Here is a 21,590-nt window from a genome sequence, read left to right on the forward strand (position 1 = left end):
ACCCGATAGCCTAGAAATCGCAGGTTCGAATCCAGGCTATGTCGTTGCCGACCGTGACTGGGGGTTCCTAGGGGGCGGTGCACAATTGGCCGAGTGCCACCCGGGTAGGGAGGGCTTAGGTTAGCAGGGCAATCCACGGTTCAGCACGCACCAGTGACCCCTGTGGCTAATAGGGCACCTGTGGGTCTGCAGTGGAGTCATTCAGATCTTGTTTCTCAGTAACACAAAAATGAAAGAATATTCGATTACGCTGTTCATCCCCACACCAATAAACAGTTGAGTGCAAAGCCAGAAGCAAAACGGGGCAAACATCTGAAAAGACTCTGTATTAAGTGTGCCTTTCGGAATCTAGTTCCTTAGTCTTTAAGAATAAAGTCATAACTAGTTTATAATTAGAGGAAAGTCTTATGGAAAAACGTTAATCTCTGGCAAACTTATGCAGCTGGAACCAGGACGAGCTAGGCAGTAATATACCTCTATCCCCTCGGTGGCTGATGTTTTAAACATTACTTACTGGAAAAGTGAGCTTCCTTCCAATCCCCATATGGATGGCAATGGAGTAGCTGTTAACTGGGGGCAGAGCAGATTTAACTAACATTCGCCTTAACCTCCAGTCCTTATATGGCATTAAACAACAAATTATCTTAATGCAAGGGGGGGTACTGACAGAGGCTGGGATTAAAAAAGCAAAGTAGATTAGTGAAATAAAAACAAGCAAACAATGTCAGAAAGAATGAAGTTTCTAAAAACAGGGGAGGTGGTGAATGTCTCTGCAGTACTCCGAGTGTCTGTGGTAAGCTGTAAAGAATGTGGATTAGCACTGCAGCCAGCCATTGTAATTATTTTTTATATTTTGAATTCACTCCCTAGTTAAAGGGGGGGGGGGGGTAACTAAATTAGGCACTCCTCCTGGTGCGCCTAATCATTAGGCACAATTCCGGTGGAAAGCGGAATACAATATTACCCCAGGGTTCTGATTGCATAGTGCTACAGCAAAGCAACCCTGAGAACTCTGTCTCACTGCAGTTTAAATAATGCAACGAAGGAAACATGCAATTATATGCCAAGCAACTTGACTACCTTTTTCTGGATTACTGCTGTACATTTCAGGGTGAAATGTATTCATGCACGTATGGTACAAGGGAGTAAACACACTTTGTTCTGTGAACTAAAGCAAGCTCCCATGTCCCTTTCAATACAAAAGGTAAGATAATATGCCTACTGCACTTGAATACCCTATTTTAAAAAGTAATTCAAGATTAAAAAAAAAATAAAAGAAAGAATGCCTATACACCATTCAATGCACTGAGTAAGGCAAGAAAACACACCTGGCAAACACAACAGACTACTTCCAATATCACCATGATCTCGGCATGTATAAAATTAGTTGTGTAAAATCTGTGCAGTTTTTACACTCCTTTTACTTTCATCTATCTATTTAAAGGTATTCTCTATTCCATTTTACATGGGGCAGATGTTCCCTTAATCCTTTCAAATCAGCACTCTTCATGCTGTTGGCTCAAATGAGAACTGAGCACATAAAGCAATAGCTTTCTAATATAACAAAAGCTTAAAAAAAAAAAAACTGTCAAAGATTTTTAAAGTAATAAAGATAATAGGTAATTGGGTTAACTGAAGTAGAAAGACTGGAGATCTCATACAGTACCTTGTGTTTTATTTAAATTCCTTCCAGATCGGCAGTACAAACGTATATTTACAGTAGTGTGAAAAAAAAATCTAAAACACAGTATGAGACATTATTACCAGACTCTTGTATAACCTGGCAGGTGGAACCTCCATGGAGAATCACTACACACCTATAATGCTGAGTGTAAAGTTGTCGTTGCTGCAGATCTGGCCCACTGCGTTCTTTGCACAGCAGTAATAAACCCCACTGTCATCAGGACTGGCACTCTTCAGGGTCAACGTCCGCTCCTTGTTGTTGATTTGATGGATTTTATCAGTCAGCTTTGAGCCATCTTTAAACCACTGGCACGTTGGACTGAAAAACAGAGACAGTATTTTGAGTTTTAGGCTGTAAAAACCAGTCTTTATATTTAATTGGGGGAGGGGATATTTACACTACATGGGAAATACGAATAAAGTGCTAATATAAAACCAGGAAAAGGTTAAGTTCAGTCAGCCTTACCGTGGGTGCCCGTCTATGTTGCAGCGCAGTGTGACTGGAGACGAGCTCTGGATTTCAGACACAGTCGGCGGCTCCTTCAGGGTGACAACTCCAGTTTCCAACCCTGCAGAGAAATAAGATGAAAAAAAAAAAAGAATCATTGCAGGTTTGCATACAACTTGGGTACATTCAGCACTTCTCCAGATGGGCTTATAGAAAGCCTGTTAACTGTGCTGTTGTAGTCTAACCCTTCCTGACTTAACTAAAACCAGGATTACACGACAAGAGAGCTTTAGTCAAAATGCAGCAGAACTGTTTAATCTGCTTTGCCAGCCAACAAAAAAAAACAGGTTGACCTCCAGCTAATGGAGTTGCCGTTCATCAGAAATGTTCATATACGCAGTAATAGAGGGGGTGTCATGGTAAAAACTTGACAATCCCACAGTTTACTTACATTAGACAGTCACAGCCTACCCTATTACAAATCAATTACAATTTCTGGAAAACAAACTCCCCCCCCCCCCCCCCCCCAACATTTTTCACATGTTCCTGAAACATTCTACATTCTTACAGTACATGGTAATACTGTTAATGTAAATTTGAGTATTTTGTATTGAAAACATAGCAGTGTGTCAATACTTTTGGGTATGTAAGCATATGTAGAATATCGTATGTATATCTAGTCACAATTTTTAATTTTTTTTTTTATTACAATCAGATAAAAATAGCTGGGCAATGATGTGCAAATTGGTCAGTTTCCATCTAGAGGACTTTAAACTGAATAAAGGTAGTACTGTATCTATTCACTAGACACTTGTACCACAGTTTATCAGCTCTAAAAACGGTCTAATAGCAGGGGGTTCCAACCCTGGTCCTGGATAGCCCCTACGCAGAAGGCTTTATAGGTGTCCTTACATCATCAGTAGCTAAAGATCTGGAACACCTGTTAACCTTGACTAATTAAGCCAATAATTGGTTCAATTAAGTAACAGAGATTGGTTGAAACTAAACCAGCAAGCACAGTAGCTCTCCAGGACCAGGGTTGGAGTCCCCTGGTCTAACAGACTAAAATAGACGAGGAGAAACTCTCTCATATACACACACAAACTATATGTAAAACATCCTAAATTTGAGGCTGAAATTTAATTTTGTGAAAACCCTAAAAACTGAATTACTATAAATTTAAAAGCACACAAGGGACCATTCTCATTAAAAGAAAAAACAAAGTTACTAGCCACAAATCCGTATCAGTTAATTACTTGTTTGTGAGGATTTCCAGCACGCACAGTTATAAAAAAAAAAAGAGGACTATCAAAACTAATCTGCAAGATTAGACAGAACACCACAGCACCTACTGCAGTGGGCAGATTAAATTTATTCCTGGGCAAAGTCTATTCCTTTTTTTTGGACAAATAAAAATCAACCCTCAAATGTACATAGTACATGATAAAATGGTGGTATACTGCACAAGAGCATGCAAGTGCAGGGCACCAAAAGCTTGGAGAAAAACACCCTCATTTGCTTTTAAGCAGCAATCTCTTGTTTGTTATGAAAATGGTGCCAATTAGGACTGTCTATAGCTTTCAGGACATTCAGATGAGTTTGCTGAATAAATCAAAAGATCTTTCAGTCCAACTCCTTTAGCTTGTTGGCATAATATTTAAAGGCGGCATTTACTGGAACAATACTGTTTGTTTATGTTTATTTAAGAAACAGCCTGCATAATTGTAAGTCTAAGTCAACAGAACACTTACTGCTTTATTATGAACCAAGTGACCCCCCTCCCCCCTCCCTGAGTGAAAGGCACATGCGCTTAACCCTTTCCCTGCTGTGCCAGAGGAATTCCTAAATGCAGACAAACACATTTTAAATCAGCAAACAGTCTTTGCAGAATGGAGAGTTGTAGGTGGAAAGTCATTGCAGACAGCTATTTGGAAATACTGTACATTAATTCGATGGAAATGCTGCTTTCCGACTATACATCGACCAGTAAAGCCGCTATGCAAACATGAAACTACCAGTTTAGTTAATATGCCATTTCATATTTATTTAATTATTCTGACCTTTAAGCTTTATCTTCAAAACACAAGAGTAATTTACTGAACATTTATAATACCTTGGGTTGCCAACCAACCAGTGACAACAGAAAGAGAATGGATTTGGTTGACTGCCAAACTCAACATAAATCCCCTATATCAGCCAGCTCTGAACTCCAATTCGACAGATCTAACCACAGTGAACTTTCTGTGAACTAGAATCAGCTGTATTGTAAAAGTCAATATTAAAAACATGAACTGGCCTGTTAATCAGAGAGAGCAGCCATATATATATATATATATATATATATATATATATATATATATATATATATATATATATATATATATATATATATATATATATACACACACTGTGTGTGTGCATATATACACACACACGGTCTATACAAAGTCTACACTCCCTTTCAAAATTTTCACCTTTTGTTGCCCTATAGCCTGGAATTAAAAATAGTTTTTTTTTTTTTTTTTCATTTATCTACGCATCCTACCCTGAAATAGCTTGGTTGGATAAGTGTCCACCCCTTGTAATAACAATCTTAAATTAGTTCAGGTGTTGTAGTGATTCACATGATTTCAGGATAAATTCAGCAATTCCTGTAGGTTCCCTCTGCTGGGTAGTGCATTTCAAAGCAAAGACTCAATCATGAGCACCAAGGCACTTTCAAAAGAACTCTGGGACAAAGTTGTTGAAAGTCTCAGATCAGGTGATGGGTATAAAAAAAAAATATCAAAAGGCCTTGAATATCCCTTGCAGCACAGTCAAGATTGCTGTCCATCAACGTTCCCCAAGGAACTTGACAGAGCTTGAACAGTTTTATAAAGTTTTGGTCAAATATTGCCAAATCTAGGTGTGCAAATGTTGGTAGAGACCTATCCCAACAGACTCACAGCTGTAATTGCTGCCAAAGGCGCTTCCACCAAGTATTAACTCAGGAGACTTATCCAATTACAATTTCAGTTTTGTATTTTTAATATATAATTTTTTTCTCATAAAAGTGTGGAGTATGGTGTGTAGATAAGTGGAAAAAAAAAATTCATTTAAATGCATGAAACTGTGAGGCACTGACAAACAAAATGTGAACAAAGTTCAAGGGGGTGTAGACTTTCTATAGGCCTGTGTGTATGTGTGTGTGTGTGTGTGTGTGTGTGTGTGTATATATATATATATATATATATATATATATATATAGTTTCAGATAATCTAAATTTCAAGTTCCAAAAGAAAGCCTTTTGCTTCCATTTTAATAAGCTAAATGCAATTTTTGATGCTTGCTACTGCTGCATTTTTGTTCTTGTTGCAGGAGTCCTCCAATCGGTCAATAGGTTAAAGTACTATATGCTCTAGTAATAGTTAGGCCAGTGGATCATTTAACCATTTGTTGCATTTTTGCTGCGTTCTTCATGTACACCCTACAACAGGGGATGCAATGTTAACAGGTGTATGTATTTGTGTACCCTCTTCAAGCCTCACCTCACCTTCTCCCTAGCTTTAACTATGGAAACAGCCTTTAAAACAACTAAAATGACTACTTTGAGTCAGACCTGTATATAGTGGCTTATAGCACACTGTAGGACAACATGGGGTTATAGCTTCCTGATGGGATTTAGTTATGAACACATATCTTAGGGCACTTGAAAAACCACTCTACACTTCAAGCAAGTAAAAGTTAGATCAAAAACAGACACTCAAAAAAAAAAAAAAAAAAAATAAAAAATCTGGTTTTGACAGAGTCAGCTGCCTCTGCTCTCTACATTACACCAGTCACAGAATTCCTCTCCAACATTGAGAGGCAGAAGAGTTATTCCATCTGTCAACTATAGAATTTTGCCAGGGACATATTTCTCTTAAGATAGGACAGACCAAGCCTATAGGCAATTTTTGTAAGCGAGGAGTAGTTGTTAGCTGGTACAATTATGTTAAGGGTATATACAGCAGAAGACCAAAACACTTTGGAAGACATGCACTGTTAAATGCATATGACAAATGCACACTTGTCTTTTATGAATACACTATGCAATAAAGTTTTTCTGATGGCCACCTCCACTCCTCTCTTCCTCTAGGAAAGTGGCTCTGGTTGCCAGCTTGGCTGCAGCACCTAATGACCTGCAGTAACAATCAGCTCCTCAGTTCCTGTGAGTGCAGCACTTCACTGGCACTTCATTGCGTTACTTTTCCCGGTCCGAAGTCGTCAAGATCCCGACTCATTAACAAAAACAGACTGCTCTTTCATTGGGCCTCACCATCCCTGGTTGTTAACAGCTGCTCCCTCTGCTTTTCCACACACATTATCCAATGATAGACAGGCTTCCGCTAATTTACCAGCTATTAATCTTGGCAAAACAATGTAAAGGAACAAGATAAGGTTTATAATAACGACCGCTAATTTGTGTTTTTGATCAGTTATAAAATGTTTTTTTTCTACTTCTTTATTTAGACCCCATGATTCCGAATCATGGATTATCAATGTCTTTATTCATCTCTTCCCGTGAGACATCTAAACAAGTAGACTAGTATAGATTACTATAGCTCATATGTAGACAAAAAATACTGTCATTGAAAATCCTATACAATTTAGCAACATCTCAGATTGCACGCCTGGAAAATGCACCTACATTTGATATTGAAGGAGGCGTTGGTTGAGCGAGCCTCCTCCCCGCTGACCGTGTTGGTGGCCACACACTGGAAGTTGCCGGCATCCTCGTGACGGTCTACGGCAGTAAATTTCAGGTTGCTGCTCTCCTTAAAGCGTCTCTCCGAGTCCTGGACAGGCACACCGTCATGCAACCAATCGAATGCCATATTGGTTGGATTCTCCACCTCGCAGCGCAGGATGGCACTACGCCCATGGAGGGCATCTTGGGACTTTGGCTCCTTGGTGAAGTAGATGGCTGCCTGGACACAGAGAACTGTCAGGAGAGAGAAAGAGCCAGAGAGAGGAAAGATGAGATTTAAAAAATAAATATCCTTATCAAGTTTCATCACAACTGGACAAGGGGTTCTCTAGATACATGAAGAAAACAAATTAAAGGTCACAACGATACAGACAGACGGGCGCCAATCTTTATACTACGATAACACTCAATAACTTGTGCAAAAGCATGCACTTAAGTTTCATCACACTGGGGAAAGCAGCTCTCTAGATGCAAAACTTTGAAGTGTAGCATATGTCCATTGGTCTCATTTAACTGCTATTTCAGCACCAACATACTTTCCATCCTGCTTTTACAATGGTCTGTGTATATTGCAGCAAAGCTAGGTCACCCTGTGGTAGTTAAGCTGTTGGTGGCACCTAGCAGTGTGCCGGCTATACATCATGTGGCATACATCATTAGAAGGCTTTAGTTTGATTGAATGTGCTGATTGAAAGATGAACATATTCCACTCTACAAAGCATTAATCACACACAAGATCACGAAAATGTAATTCTGCAAAGACTATACAGGTGCTTCTGTGGGACATTTCTCATGTATCAGAACTGCAAAAAAAGCTTTCAACAGGAGGAAGCTAAAAGTGTTGTGCAATACTTTGAACACTACTTAACAGAAACATTAAAAGGAACACTAAAGAACGTACTTCCTAAAGTATTATCAATCAATGCTATGACCTTGGTAACTGGAGCGCATTAGTTTGGCCAATTCAGTACTTCATTAGAACACAATCACTATGCTGACAACTTGCAAACGCATATGCATGAGGTTCCAACACACCCCCACCACCACCATTGCTGCACTGTATTGCAATGCAACTCCTTCCACACAGTAATAAATTTTGCATGGAAGACATAGCATCATACTGCTAAGACCACATACTATAACAAACTGGGTTGGGCTAAAAGCATACAGTGAAAACAAGTTCCAAAAAAAACTATTAAAATTGTGGAAATACTTAACTCCGCTTGCTGCTCTGGAAAAAGTGATATTTCAGGCCATTTTCTAGCATGTAATTTGGGCACAGCACTACACAGTAAATATGCCCAGTCACCTCTATTCTATATTGCAGGGAAATCATCTATTCAAAAAGAAAAGGTCAAGACTGTACAAGGGTATGTGGCTTCCCATTGACCCTGCCTCTCAATGGGGCTCCACTATATGCAAAGCTGGTAGGTGGGAAAGATCCTTATGATCTACCACTCTTTCCAAATATTTACCAATGCTACTCGCACTAATTCCACCTTTGATCCCTCCCTCTCCTGGGAGATGAATGAGCAGGCATGGCACAGTTTGTACAAGCCAAATGATTGCAGAACTTTTTCTAGTTGTCTGAAAGGACCCCAATATGGCTTAGTAAAATAAGATTTCTATTGCATAGCAGTTTCACCCATTCCAGGTTTTCTTACAAGCTCGATTAGCCACGTTGCACAAGCAACAAGCTCAGGTGTGCCTTAATAAACCCATAGAAAAAACAGGAATGGCTCAAACTGCTATGTAATTATTTCTATACCTATCTGTGTAAAAAAAAAAAAAAAAAAAAAATAAAATAAAAAAAACACCTCTCTAAACTTTTTGCAGAATGAAAAAATTCCTAACAGGACAAGCTGTTTGACGGCTCTGGGCTGTTACCCAGGACATCCCTGTGGCATGTATGCAAAGAACACAGACACATGCTTTTCATACGCTATGAACAAGGACAGTAAGGGTTTAAGCAAATACAACAGCTGTTTCTGCTGCCTGAAAAAAGGAAACAGCAGCACCTTTTCCCCCTCTTTCATTGTATTTCCCTTTCAGCATTTCCTAAAGGGTGAAGGTAGCATCCCAAGAAAGGAAAAGACAGCACACAGGATGATCATGTTTGTTTGAAAGGACCTTGTTCTTGCTCTGCTCTGCACTCCCACGCATTCGCATGACCTTATCGCTGTGACCTAGCGGGGATTGTGGGATTCCAAATGCTTTTGCTTTTGCAGTCTTAACAGAACTACAGACAGAGCCCGCAGATGGTTCAAATAGCTGGCCAGCCATCCAGAACCTTTCCAAAATACACAGGCTGATGAAACAACAAGAAAAACTCTGGGAAGTGCAACATAGGGGAAGGCGGAAACAATAAACATCCCAATTAAAAATGTTGTAAAGGGTTGTACCTGCTCAGATGTCGCTCATTGTCATTGGGAGTTTTCAAGTAACAAATGAATTGACTGGATGTGAACCCCAGGTGGTAAAGGTCGCTTTGCAAACTGCATTTTAGGAATTTTCTATTATGGTTATACACTTGATTATCCATTCATCACTGTGAATAAGCAGATAAATTTGTTCATTGAAGCAGAACCTTTTTTTTTTTTTTTAAAACTGCTTTAGGGAGATAGAGTGATAAAAAGCAGGCAGTCATTAAATTTAAGAAAATGCTGGATTTTGGCACGCAGACAACAGTGAAGTGGCCTGTCGAACAGGCGCCATTTCTCATCTGCCACGGCAGAAATGTGTGCTGTAATAGCAGCTGAGACTTCCTGCGTTTGTCTGATTTGAACAACATAGTTGAACTCATTCAAGTTTCCAATGAGTGGAGCAGGGCCCTGTGGGAAGTTCAGCAGTTCCAACCAGAGCTAACGTAGTGGAAGGCTAGTAAAGGTAAGCTTAGATAAGATAAATAAGAAATGTTTAAGAAAGCTGTTTTTTTTTTTTACCAAATAAGTGATAAGAATTTGAATAACACTCCTTTAACTGGAAGGAAACATGATGAGAACATGTAAGAGATTGGACCAAAGTTTATCTACAGTAGTTCTTTCAGGAACATGTTAGGTTTACCTGTATTACAGTGAGAATTAGTAATAAGTGTCTGAGTAAAGCTTGGTGGCACAAAGCTTAGCAAGGGCTGTAGGAACTATACAACTGCTGTAACCGGTTAGGGAGTGTTCTGACCAGACATAAAACTTAATGTAAAAAATAATTAAAGAATTCCACCCATAAACCAAATTCCATGATAAATCTATGCTGCTCTACAACTTCAATAAAAAGGCACACCCCGCCCCGTCCCCCCTCCTTACAAATGGCACAACAGTACCTACCTTAACAGATCCTATTAACCCATGCATCAACAGCACCCACAAGAACTCCACCACCCCTAACAGTAATCAACCTAAAAATATTGTAAAGCTAATTATCAGGACACGGATAGTTCAAAGCCCAGGGGGGGTTGAGGGTAGTTTTATTTTCTTAGCAGATCAGATTTATAGTATTAAAAGTTGAATTTTTCCATTTATCAGATTTTAGCAAGGCATAAACATTTATTTTATCAGTATGACAGAGACACCTGTGACGCTTCCCTTTTCCAGGTGGAATTGGGACACCCCCATAAAACTACACAGGTAATGTTGTTTTTCAGTTGAATACACCTCCAGGGAGTCAGCCACCTCTCTACGCTGTGCGTAATCACAAAGGTATTTACAAAGCCCAGTAGTAGAGCACATACCTACAAATCCATTAACCCAGGCTGGTGACAAAGCTGCCAACAACAACAACAACATGAATAATAAAATGCTTCTCTTAGATGACTTCCTCAAAGCACACTGGAGTTGTATGGGTTTGTCATGATCAGTCAAGTCCAGGGCCTACAGTAGCTGGATCTGTTACAGCAGCTGTTCCTTTGGCATGCATCCTATACTGTACATACACAATTTACATTCATTACATTAAATCAACTTTCAAAAATCAAGAATAAACAGTAGGGCAGTGTTCGAAGGCTCGCTCACTAGCCGGGAACTCAAAAGTAGTTTTAAACCTTTGAATGTTTGTCAGGTGACACAAACTTTTTTTTTTTTTTTTCTCTCTGGCAACAAAAACAGTTTGGACAATGTGTGAATACTACAAATCACAGATTAAATTTCACTCTTGTAAAAATTGGATCTTTGGATTTGTATAATGCATATTACGTAAACAAAAGTTGTCTCAATCCACAACCAAATCGTTACAAGTAGCAACTCTATATGTCTCCGCTTCCGTGTATGGAGCAGGGTATAGTATCTAAAGGGCGGGGGGGGGGGGGGGGGGGGGGGGGCTGTACCTATAGCGGTTGTAGTGCTTCAGTAAAATATGTACTGAATACCTAGTGTACAAGGCAGTGGAAGAGAAGTGCTATGGTAGAATGTTTAAAATACACAAAATATACACTAACACTACATTTTAAATTCTGAGCACTGTCAGCCCATCCCCCCTCCAGCTCATGTTATCCAGAGGCAAACCTTAAATTTTTTTATTTGCCATCTCAAAAACAAAGCAATGTATAGCGTAAGCTGTATTGAGAGAAACATCTTGAAACCCCTCTACTGTTTGGGATTTGTTAAATGCCCAGATGACCAAAAAAAAGTTGAATTCAAACTGGGCAAGCGACTGTTGATGTATCATGGAGGCACAACCAATCTGCGGGGTCACTTGACAAGCACAAGTTCATATTATTAATATTTTCATTAGTAGTAAAATGTGACTGATAACCTGCCTGGAACGGTGACTGTTAAATAAAACTTTGTTTGGTCCAAGTCCACTTTTTAAACTAGGTGTGAATTATGCAAATTAGTATCAAAGGTTCAAACCTTCCTTTGCGAATGCATTCCGTACTTGCTTATATAAAATAAAACTTCATAGGAATCTGTTGTTTTGGTGACTAGCACAAGTCACCAAAACCACAGCTTTACCCACTACTCTGCATGCAGCATTTAAAGAAACAATGCTTAGCTTCATCTAGTCTTGCAAAACTTTTCTGTCCTGTAGTTAAAGTAAAAGATCCCTGGTTAAGCTCAACAGCAAACAAAGCTGATGACATTCCAATGAATGGGTTTAGGGCTCCTTTGGAATGCTGTCAGGCGCTACACGCAGATCCAAAAAGGAAATCCACACCCTTTTCATTGATTTTATTCACTTCCTGTCTAGACCCCTGAACTGAAGAACAGATTTTTTTTTTTTTTCGGAGATGCTATCCAGTTTGCTGTATACCGCAATACAATTACAAACAAGTATGCTAATGGGGTAACAAGCTATAAATACAAAATCTGTACTAAAACACTGATGACTATGATCTACATTGTGGTAGAGTTCAATAACAATGCAAGTGTGATGTACAGTGTATAGGCTTAGACAGGTGGACAGGCATTTCTGTATACCTTCAGATTCTGGCTTTCACAATACCCAAGATCACCCATCAGCTGCCAACACAGAGTTGCTATTTATTGCCTGGATGTTTAAAGACATCTGATAAAATCTGATTGGCATGAATGTTGAGACAAGCATAATCAAGCTTGCACAGAAGTTGGAGAAGCGAGTTTCTGTTGGCAGCACAACACAAAACGGAAATAATAGTTTCACCGTCATCATACGAAGAGTACTGAATTTTGAAGGTGGTTTGTAGTTATGACTCATTGAATAAAATGTGCTGTGACACAAAGAGAAATAAAGGTGACACACTATATTTAGAGCATATTTAATTAGTGCAGGCAAGCTGTTCACACATGCAGACTTCTTAATTAGCAGGATTTTCTACTTATAAATCATTCCTACAGTACAATATAATTTTGTAAAGATTGTTTACAGGAATGGGACACAATACTTTCATTTTTAAACAAACTCTTAAAATACCATAGCTTACACAACTTCACTGCTGAACTGGCCGAAAGGCAAGCAACACAACAGAAACTCACCTACAGGTATTTTTTAAATATGGTGAATTTAAATTACTGTGGCAAACACCAACCTAAACACGTGTACAGTAGTAGAATAGTTTGTAAGTAACTAAGAATGTTAGTTACAAAAAAAATGGTAACAGCAGTCTCTGTATTGTATTGCCTGGGTCAGGTTTACTTTGATTTGAAATGGAAGTAGTTTTCTTCCACCACAACCAAGAAATATATATTAAATAAAAGCAAAACCAACCCCATCATTAACACTGCTCATTCTGAACTTCCAATACTAAAATTATGTTAAATTACTTTCTGGTTATATGTTTTATCAACTGAAGTTTAACAATCCCATTAAACATGCATGTTGCATCAACAGGCATTGTGTGCTTAAATTACAGGCTATAATGGACTAGAGGGAGGAGATAAGGGAACATCTGGGTTCCTCAAAATATTATAAAACGTCCTTATACACCACAAACCTGTTATTAGAAGGCCTTTAAAAGGCAACAAATCTATTTCTGTGCCGACACTGACAATGGGATGACCATAAAACTGGAAGAGATAGTGCTACTCAGATGCGTTGCTTCCAGTAGATTTCAGTAGAGATCTTCTGCGTAGAACTTGGTGTCACAAATTGAACTTTACTAAATAGCAACTTTTGCTTTTCAAAACCATATTATAACACTGTGATGGCTATGCTATACAAAAACCTTTGTGACCCTGAAACATGTGCTTTAAAAAAGTCACTTCAAAGTGATCCTCTATTAATAAATCAACACAGTGCAACACTAAGCACCTCCCTTGTGTTCGTTCTTTAGCCAGTGTGGTACAGTTCTCCATGCCTCGCATTCAAAACTACTGATCAGCTCCTATTGCTTTTCATAGATTTTAGAACGGTATGAAAATTAAAAGAAACTATACATTTGTATTCAGCTTAGGTTTCACAACGGTTTGTGCAAAAGGAGTTGCCAAAAACAACTTTAGGTTGGTGGACCTTTCTCCAATATCATCAGAAGAAATAGTGCAAACGACACCATACGCAAACTTGTATTTAAAGTGTTTTTTTTTTTTCTTCCAGTCTCTACTACTGTATCTCACGTTTCCATCAGAGGCCTAAATCCCAGATAATGGAGGGGAAATATTTGACTTGTGAAGTACGTGTACAGAGTATTGAACTATTTACTGTACACTGAAGTTGATGATAAAAATAAAAATGCACATATTAAAACCGCAGACGTCAAATATTTGTCTTCATCAACACTACACAATATTCCAGACCCTGGTGTCAAAAAAAAAAAAAAAATTCAACATGCAGTAAAGTGTACATAAAAGGATGCCAAGTTATCAACTCAAGTCCTGAATCTACAGGGCTGTGAAAAACTGGAGAAGGCTTCTACAAAACAGAAGAAAGCCAAGCATTCAGCATCACAGTAAGATGCAGTACGTACAGTACAATATACAGTTGTCCTAGAGCCTACAGTAACAAAGGGCTGACCAAAGGGGGGTGGGGTGGGACAGCCCACAACGGACTGGTCCTGTTCAGGTTATCCAACTGGAACAAATAGAGATGTGTGAAAAAAAGAAACATACGGTAATTTTTTGGGTTCAGGCAAAATAAACATATTAACAATTCTCAACTCCTGATCATCATTTGCCAGAAGCATCAGGGCTAAGCTGACAAGTCATGAGCTAGATCCTACACACCCCACGAGATGATTTGGACAGTCTACGGAGTACAGGGTTTTCAAAACTAACATTATATAAAATCGATTTACCCAAGGGTTAGAGGATATTGGAGACAATGCTCGTGATTCCAAGTTTGCTTCAGAAAGTTGCAAGATGTTTGCAAACACAGTGTGCCGTACCAACAAAAACTGTTTTAAGTATTGTGAGCCAACTTAAAATGTGCTTTCAATTAACAAGAAGCAGAGAAAAGTTTATAATTTCCGTTTAATCAAACCTACAGTACAAAAGCTGAGGCTGCACAGACAGCAGAACGTTTACATGGAGCAATGCCTTGCACAAGACATGCAGCCTTGGTGGACTCATAGAACATTCTTGTAAACCAAACCAATCTGCAATCTGTTAATCTACTGAAAACAGAAGTCGTCCAGGCTCATCCTGAAGATGATTGCTTCATATTGTACATTTGTAGACAACATCCGTTGGGTACATCGGTATTACTGTATCTCGGAATGTAACCAGAACGTGCCCCAGAAAGCAAAAAAAAAAAAAAAAAAAAAAAGGGCAAGCATGGACTGAAAACACAACTAAAATAAATGATTCATGTGCAAAATAGACAGCGGCTTTGATGTCCTTTGTACGAGTAAATCCTGGACTGCTCAAAAGACAGCCAACTAAATGGGAGGGTTAAGGAGGGGGTTGTTCATTATAACTTTTTTTTAAAATGGGGAACTGCATCTTCAGGTTCGCATGCCTTTTCTTCTGAACTGCAGGAGGCCATATCACTTACCTCTAATCCATTTTAAACATTTGATACACAGGAAAAAAGCTAAATACCCCCTAAAGCGATAATACCCCCCTCCCCCTATACTACTCTATCGGTATATCACTATGGAAACAAAACTCTCTAAAATACACTCCCGCCCCGCAACAGAGAGCTCACTGTTTGAGTCTCGTTGCCCCTTGGCCTCAGGAAATCTAGAGGACTGGGTGAATTAATGGACCAAATGTTGGGGAAGATTATATTTCTATAATACATCCACATTCAGGGGGCTGACTGGTGGCTGTCTTAGAAAACACTGGACAAATCTTACAAAGACTAAATCTAACATTAAACACATTAACTTTTTTTTTTTTTTTACCCCAACTTTCTAAAGAGAGACCTTGAGAAAACAAATTCAAAAGATTCACCCCTGCTGGCTTGAAACACACTTGGTCACTTGTACTTGACCTACAGTAGTGAACAGAGCATACTGCATCCACTGTTTGCATGCCCTGTGCTGCTTAATGGGCTGAGTTCTGGAACACTCAGCAATCTGTAGAGTCCAGAGATCGGGACTTTGGAAGAAAGAGGGCATATGAATGCTCACTAGTGAGTAAGTGTTCAGACAGTGTTTTTCAATTGGACCAAGAGCCATTGTTCAAGTACACCAACATACCAGCTTTTGTTTCAGCCAGGAATTAAATTACAATCAGCTTGGTTTTCCCAGTGCCTAAAAGAAACCACTCAGAAAGCCTTAAATGCTCAGCTGGCCCCACATATTGTACACCAGCCCACAATGGATCTTTTAAAGAGTAAATGGTTGAAACAATACCCTGGACTGTCGGGTAGACCACTTGATAACTGGAGCAGACAACCATTCTGCTATGAAGTGTCATATGTATTGTATAGGACGGGGTGAATGGTAGAGGCTTCATTAGCAATTGCAAACAACTACAAAATCTACAGTCATGGCGAGTGTGGATGCCACGCAATCTTATAGCACAAATGACCCTGCAATTCAAACGAGTGATCTTGAGAGACTCGGGAACTCTATGGTGTGAACGTCTGACCAACCAGGATTAACCAAACCAAATATCCAGAGATGGCCAAAGCTACACTCCTAACTTGAACATCCAGAAGGTAATAAACCAAGTACAACCACTTAATGTTCCCTAGTTCCTCTACAGTTCATTGGAGGTTTAGCACAAATTCTCACTGATCCATCATTGAAAACCACACCTCCCCACTGGTGAGGAGAAACCACCCCTGGGGGGCACTTCAGTCACTCTAGTTATAGTATAATTAATAAAAAGGAAGCAGCTGTAGTAATCATTGGGCATCCTCAGTACACAGCAAAATGAACCGGAATTGAATTGATGACCACAGCAGATGCATCGTGGACACTTCTTTTTAAATCCAGGGACCAATCAGTTGGTTGGGTGTGAAAGTGGACCTTTGTCAACAAATATTGATCTCTGATTTACCATAAGAGGGCTCAGACAGTGAGGCACAATAGTAATCAATTCCATATCCAAGGTTTACCCTTAAGGTTACCAGTATCAGTGTTAACAGGATATGCAGGGGTCAGGGGGTTTACAAAACAGACCATATTTTCTCAAACCTGGAAACAAACCAAGACTTAAAACTTGCAGTGATAACAAAAGATAGCAAGTTTACATAATATTTAAAAAACAAAAGTTGTTTCGGGCTTATTCAAATATTTAAACTTACAAAAAACATGTAGTATCTACAGCAGCTACCATTGTTTAGGTTGATTTAAAAAAAAAAAAAAAAAAATTTGACATTCACTACTAATGGTATACAATGGATGCAAAGTTCTACAACTGACTTGCCCAGCACTTTTAAAGAACAATGGTAACCAGTAAAATAAGCATCTGACAAAAAGATTATGCAAGGAAAATAGGTATTTATCAACTCCGTATGTTAACGACAGTACAGTCATTGTATTAAAACATGCAATTTCTCCACTAGTTTTCCCCTTTACTATTACGTTTGAGCATCCACTAACTTATAATTAAGCATGTTTTGCAATATATACCTGTATTATACACTGTATGTAGATTTATTCATTATTACAAAAAAACAAAACACTTAACACAACTCTACAAAATAAAGTACTGCAGCTGATTGAGCCGGTAGGTACAGGAGTCATCACTATGCTTATCATACAGTTGTTTAGTGAGCCCCTGAAACCTTTCTATAAACCAATAAACAATGGTGGGAAGAAAATGATTGTTGTTACATCCTTGGTCAGTACCCCTTTAGATACAGACTAACGGAACACCTTAATTGTAGCACTTCCCATGGCTAAATGTACCGTCTACACAACCAATTCTGACTAATTAAACATTTAAAAGCACACACCTTGAGAAGGATGGAGAGATGTACTAATATGCATAACAAATACAATGTGCAGCGCTAATGGCATTTAACCTTGTCTGAGAAATATGTTCAGAAATAACTGCTGTACTTTCCTCTTCATAACCTCAGATATTTATAATCCAATCAATATGTATAATACTGTGAGATAAAACTAAACCAGAATATAAATGTTCTGATACTAGTTTAGATGTGCAAGAGAATGAAAAGCAGCTTGACGGGGAACTGTAATGGACATTTTCAAATAGAACACTGACAACACAGCTGCACAGAATCAACATTATAATATTATTATCCATTACAAAGGAACGTGCTAATCTTATTTTAATCTCTTAATTATAGATACGGTACCATGGTATTTAGTAATTACTGTGATCTCTAATCCCAATGTTGTAGTGTTGCCAAACATAATATACAACTCTCATCAGCTTTACAATACAACAGCTGTTATTTGGCTGAAGAAAAAAAATAGGAGAAACAAATCAGGGCAAAAAAAAAAAAAAAACCTTTGCAAAATCCTTACTGTACTGTATGTCTTAACATTGTTTCAAGAGTAATTCTGTTGCACTAAACAATGTTTTGCTTCAACATTTTGTTTTTATTCCTGCACATGAATGAATGAAGTGCAACCCTGTTTCTCCAGGTTTGATAATTTAAGAGTCACAACTTGTGGTAACAAAATAGTATACTGGCAAGGGGAGAGTAATGAAAGTACTGTTATCTGGGGTAATTTCTTGCCAAGAGACATATAGAACAAAGTAGATTACGCATCTCTCACTCATATGGTATGCCAAATTTAAAGGGCCATTTTCTGGTACATTGCATAATACTGCACCACCTAATTTAGGTGTGATCTATACACTCTACTGTATAGTAAACACTAGTAATCCTCAAAGCTGTAGCATGGACCCCCTTAGGTGTCCAGTTACTAATTATAAACCAACACCCTGTGATCCTGTTTTACTAAGGGAGTGTAAACGCTGGGGCAGTAATTCAGTGTGTAACAGGGTCTAGCCCTGCCCTGCAGGGGGGTCACTTCAAAAGGTAGTAGCTGGTGGATCAAAGCTGTAACTCACCAGTTTATGTCCAACCCATGAACCATAAAAGACACCAGTAAAAGATGCCACAAATATGGAAACCAAATCTCACCCCATCATGGAATATTCAGTAAGCAAACATTGGGATCTCCTAGAAGTATAGGGTGGGGAAAATTGTGCTTATAAACTTATCAATTTTCCCCCCAGAACAGGGAGAACATCTGTCTGATTACACAGATATTTTCTCTTTTTAAAACACAATAATCTACTACAGGTGGGAGCACAATAAACACGAAAGTATCCTATTTAATCAAACCCCTTAAGGAGCCATTTTGCTACATGTTCCATTCCTGTGGATTACAGAGGGTTTAACATTTTAATTCCACAAACACAAGTGTGCCCCTAGGTGGTTTTCACATCTTGGCAAGCCTTCGCACAAAGGTGTCGGACTGGGAAGTAGCTATTGACAGCACAGGATGTAGCAATGTATACTTAATTAAGTAACTGACTGTAATGCTGCTATCAAATGTGTTCTCTGGAAACCAAAATGATTTTCCTTCTCAAAAGGGGGGGGAAACTAATGTCCCAACGATTACCTGCTGTATATAAAAAATAAACAGTAATCTACTCTTGGGGAATAAAACAAACCTGTCAACTTGAGGTTAATGCACAGGAAGACTGTCAATACCCTGTCAATTCATTTGTAGTTCAATGATAATGAAAAATGGCTCTTTTTGTGTATGTCTACAGTCAATATCCTTACAGTAAAATTGCTTTGTCTATAAAACCTGCTTCCACACACCATTACACTTAAATGAGAATCTACCCCACACCCATTCATACTGTAGTTAAAGTACTCCCTAGTGACACAAGCATGTTATCTGGATACTCTCTGCACTGCATTGTATCTGAATTGCATGTCTGAGCAGCCAAGCTGGAAATTCAACGCCCTGACCTCCAGAGGTAGAGAGGGTACGAGCACCAGAGGGAAGCCCTTGAGAGTCGAGACAGGGGAGCAGTGCATCTGGAGGTACAGTCACTCCCCTACAGTGTGAAACCACTGAAAAACATTGCTATAGTAACCCCATTTCACTTTTGGTGACTGGAATAAAATATAAAGCAAGTACAAAAGGATAGAAGGACATGCATCAATTCCCTCTGTCCCTAGTTGCAGATTTAAAAGGAGTACTGTAACTCTTCATTATAGAAGAGTGACACTTTTTAATTGGGTTATAATGCGGCCCTGTTCACAAAGCTTTAACTCTAAAATTACATATAAAAAATGTTGCATCTGTTTTAATTAATTAAATAAAAGCTTTGCGTGACACTTTCCTAGAACGTTAAAGAAACAGCAGTCTGGAACATTTTTGTTCACAATTCTACAGGGATACAAAGACAATTTACAAGCTATAGTATAGTACTGCTGCATTACCAGCAACTTCACACTCATGTAGAATCAAAAGCTATGGAGGAAGGTAGGGAATCTATCACACACACAGAGAGACCATAAGTCAGGCTAGCTCTGCTTTATCTTCTTGGTGGGGATAACTCCTGACAGCCCTGTAAGACAGGGCCCAGTCCAAATAGCAAGCGAGGCTGCTGTAACTTAATTACCTACATTACAAACATTCTGCTTGATGTTGTGAAGGGAGAGTGATGGAACGTAACAGGGCCAACATCAAAGCTGTTCCTCGACTCCTGGGATCACATGAGCTTGCTCCCAGAAGGTTAACTGGCACCACCTGTTCCAAAGGGTTCAAGGGGCACACAAAATCAGCATTTAAAATTACTCTGCACTCCACCACCACAAACAGGCTACAAGGTTTTCAGGTCATCAAAGTGAGAGAAAAAAAACAAACATGTGGCTACTACAATTCACAAAAAAGAAATAAATCTGTTTTGCAACAAAACTGATAAATGTTGCAAAATAATTTGGGGGGGAAATTTAAAGTAGTATCTGCAATAATCATGATATATTTCAATTTGCCTTGGTGACTTTAAGGTTAAGCCCTTCCATCTATTGAAGCTGTTTCAAAACTCAACCCTGCCCAGCTGAGTGATATTCCTTAATTTGCAGACCCTGCCCTCTGTTTACTGCATAGATGTAGCAGTATGCACCTTTCCAAAATGAGCACAGTAAAATGTGTTAAATTCATAACTATAAGCTTTTGCATTAATGCTTTGATGTTTTTGAATAGTATTACTGCATCATGCAAGCTGTATGTGAAAGCTCATCCTTGATCAAAAGATGTTAGGTCACTAATATTAGAATCCAAAAGCCTTAACATTTAAACCCTGCTAAATGCATCAGTGATGTAATTATTTAAAACACTTTCTGGGCCGATAGCACCAAGTTCATTGTAATAGGAAGCTGGATATAAACGAATCATTTTAAAATTACAGGTTTATACGATACAAATTGATAGATACGGCTCATTGGAGTCCCAGCAAACTTCAAATTAAGGCCAGTTTACATTAAGCCTGGGCCCTAAGGGAATGCCAATTAAGTCAGTTAAGAGAAATGGTTCACTGGACCATCAAGTAAAGAAGCCACTCTGGAGAGTATCAAATATTCCTTTTATGAAGTAGTCTTCCCCCTCCACTTGTCTTAATCTTCACTTTCTTCTTTTGCTTCCGTTCTGCTTTGAGATGAAGCATGCAATTACTTTTTTCAGCTATTTAGTTCCTTGCTGGGTTCATTAATGTGATCAAAATGAGCGTCTGATACATTTCACAGGTGCATTAACCATATTTCCCCTGATTAAACCGATTGCTTATCTAGTGCTTAGTCAACACAGACAAATGCTTTGTCATTTTTTAATAATCCAGATAAATGGAATATATCATCCAACAGCCCCTACAAAATAAATTAAAAAAATAACCCATACTTCATTGATTCAGTGGTCACAATGAATTTGTAAC

The 21,590-nt window shown here is 38.7% G+C and overlaps 1 protein-coding gene across 1 annotated transcript in view; it reads right to left on the reverse strand.

Moving 5' to 3' along the window:
• Window positions 1-21,590, reverse strand: part of LOC121315694 (inactive tyrosine-protein kinase 7-like) — a 94,308-nt gene that overhangs the window by 30,288 nt on the left and 42,430 nt on the right. The window contains exons 2-4 of the mRNA XM_041250013.1: window positions 6,802-7,095; window positions 2,150-2,252; window positions 1,818-2,002 (exon numbers count right to left, since the gene is read on the reverse strand). Of these exons, the coding sequence (XP_041105947.1) occupies window positions 1,818-2,002; window positions 2,150-2,252; window positions 6,802-7,095 (582 nt within the window). The remainder of the gene's footprint in view (window positions 1-1,817; window positions 2,003-2,149; window positions 2,253-6,801; window positions 7,096-21,590) is intronic.

This window comes from Polyodon spathula, chromosome 5, assembly GCF_017654505.1.
Source record: "Polyodon spathula isolate WHYD16114869_AA chromosome 5, ASM1765450v1, whole genome shotgun sequence".
Classification (NCBI taxonomy): Eukaryota; Metazoa; Chordata; class Actinopteri; order Acipenseriformes; family Polyodontidae; genus Polyodon; species Polyodon spathula.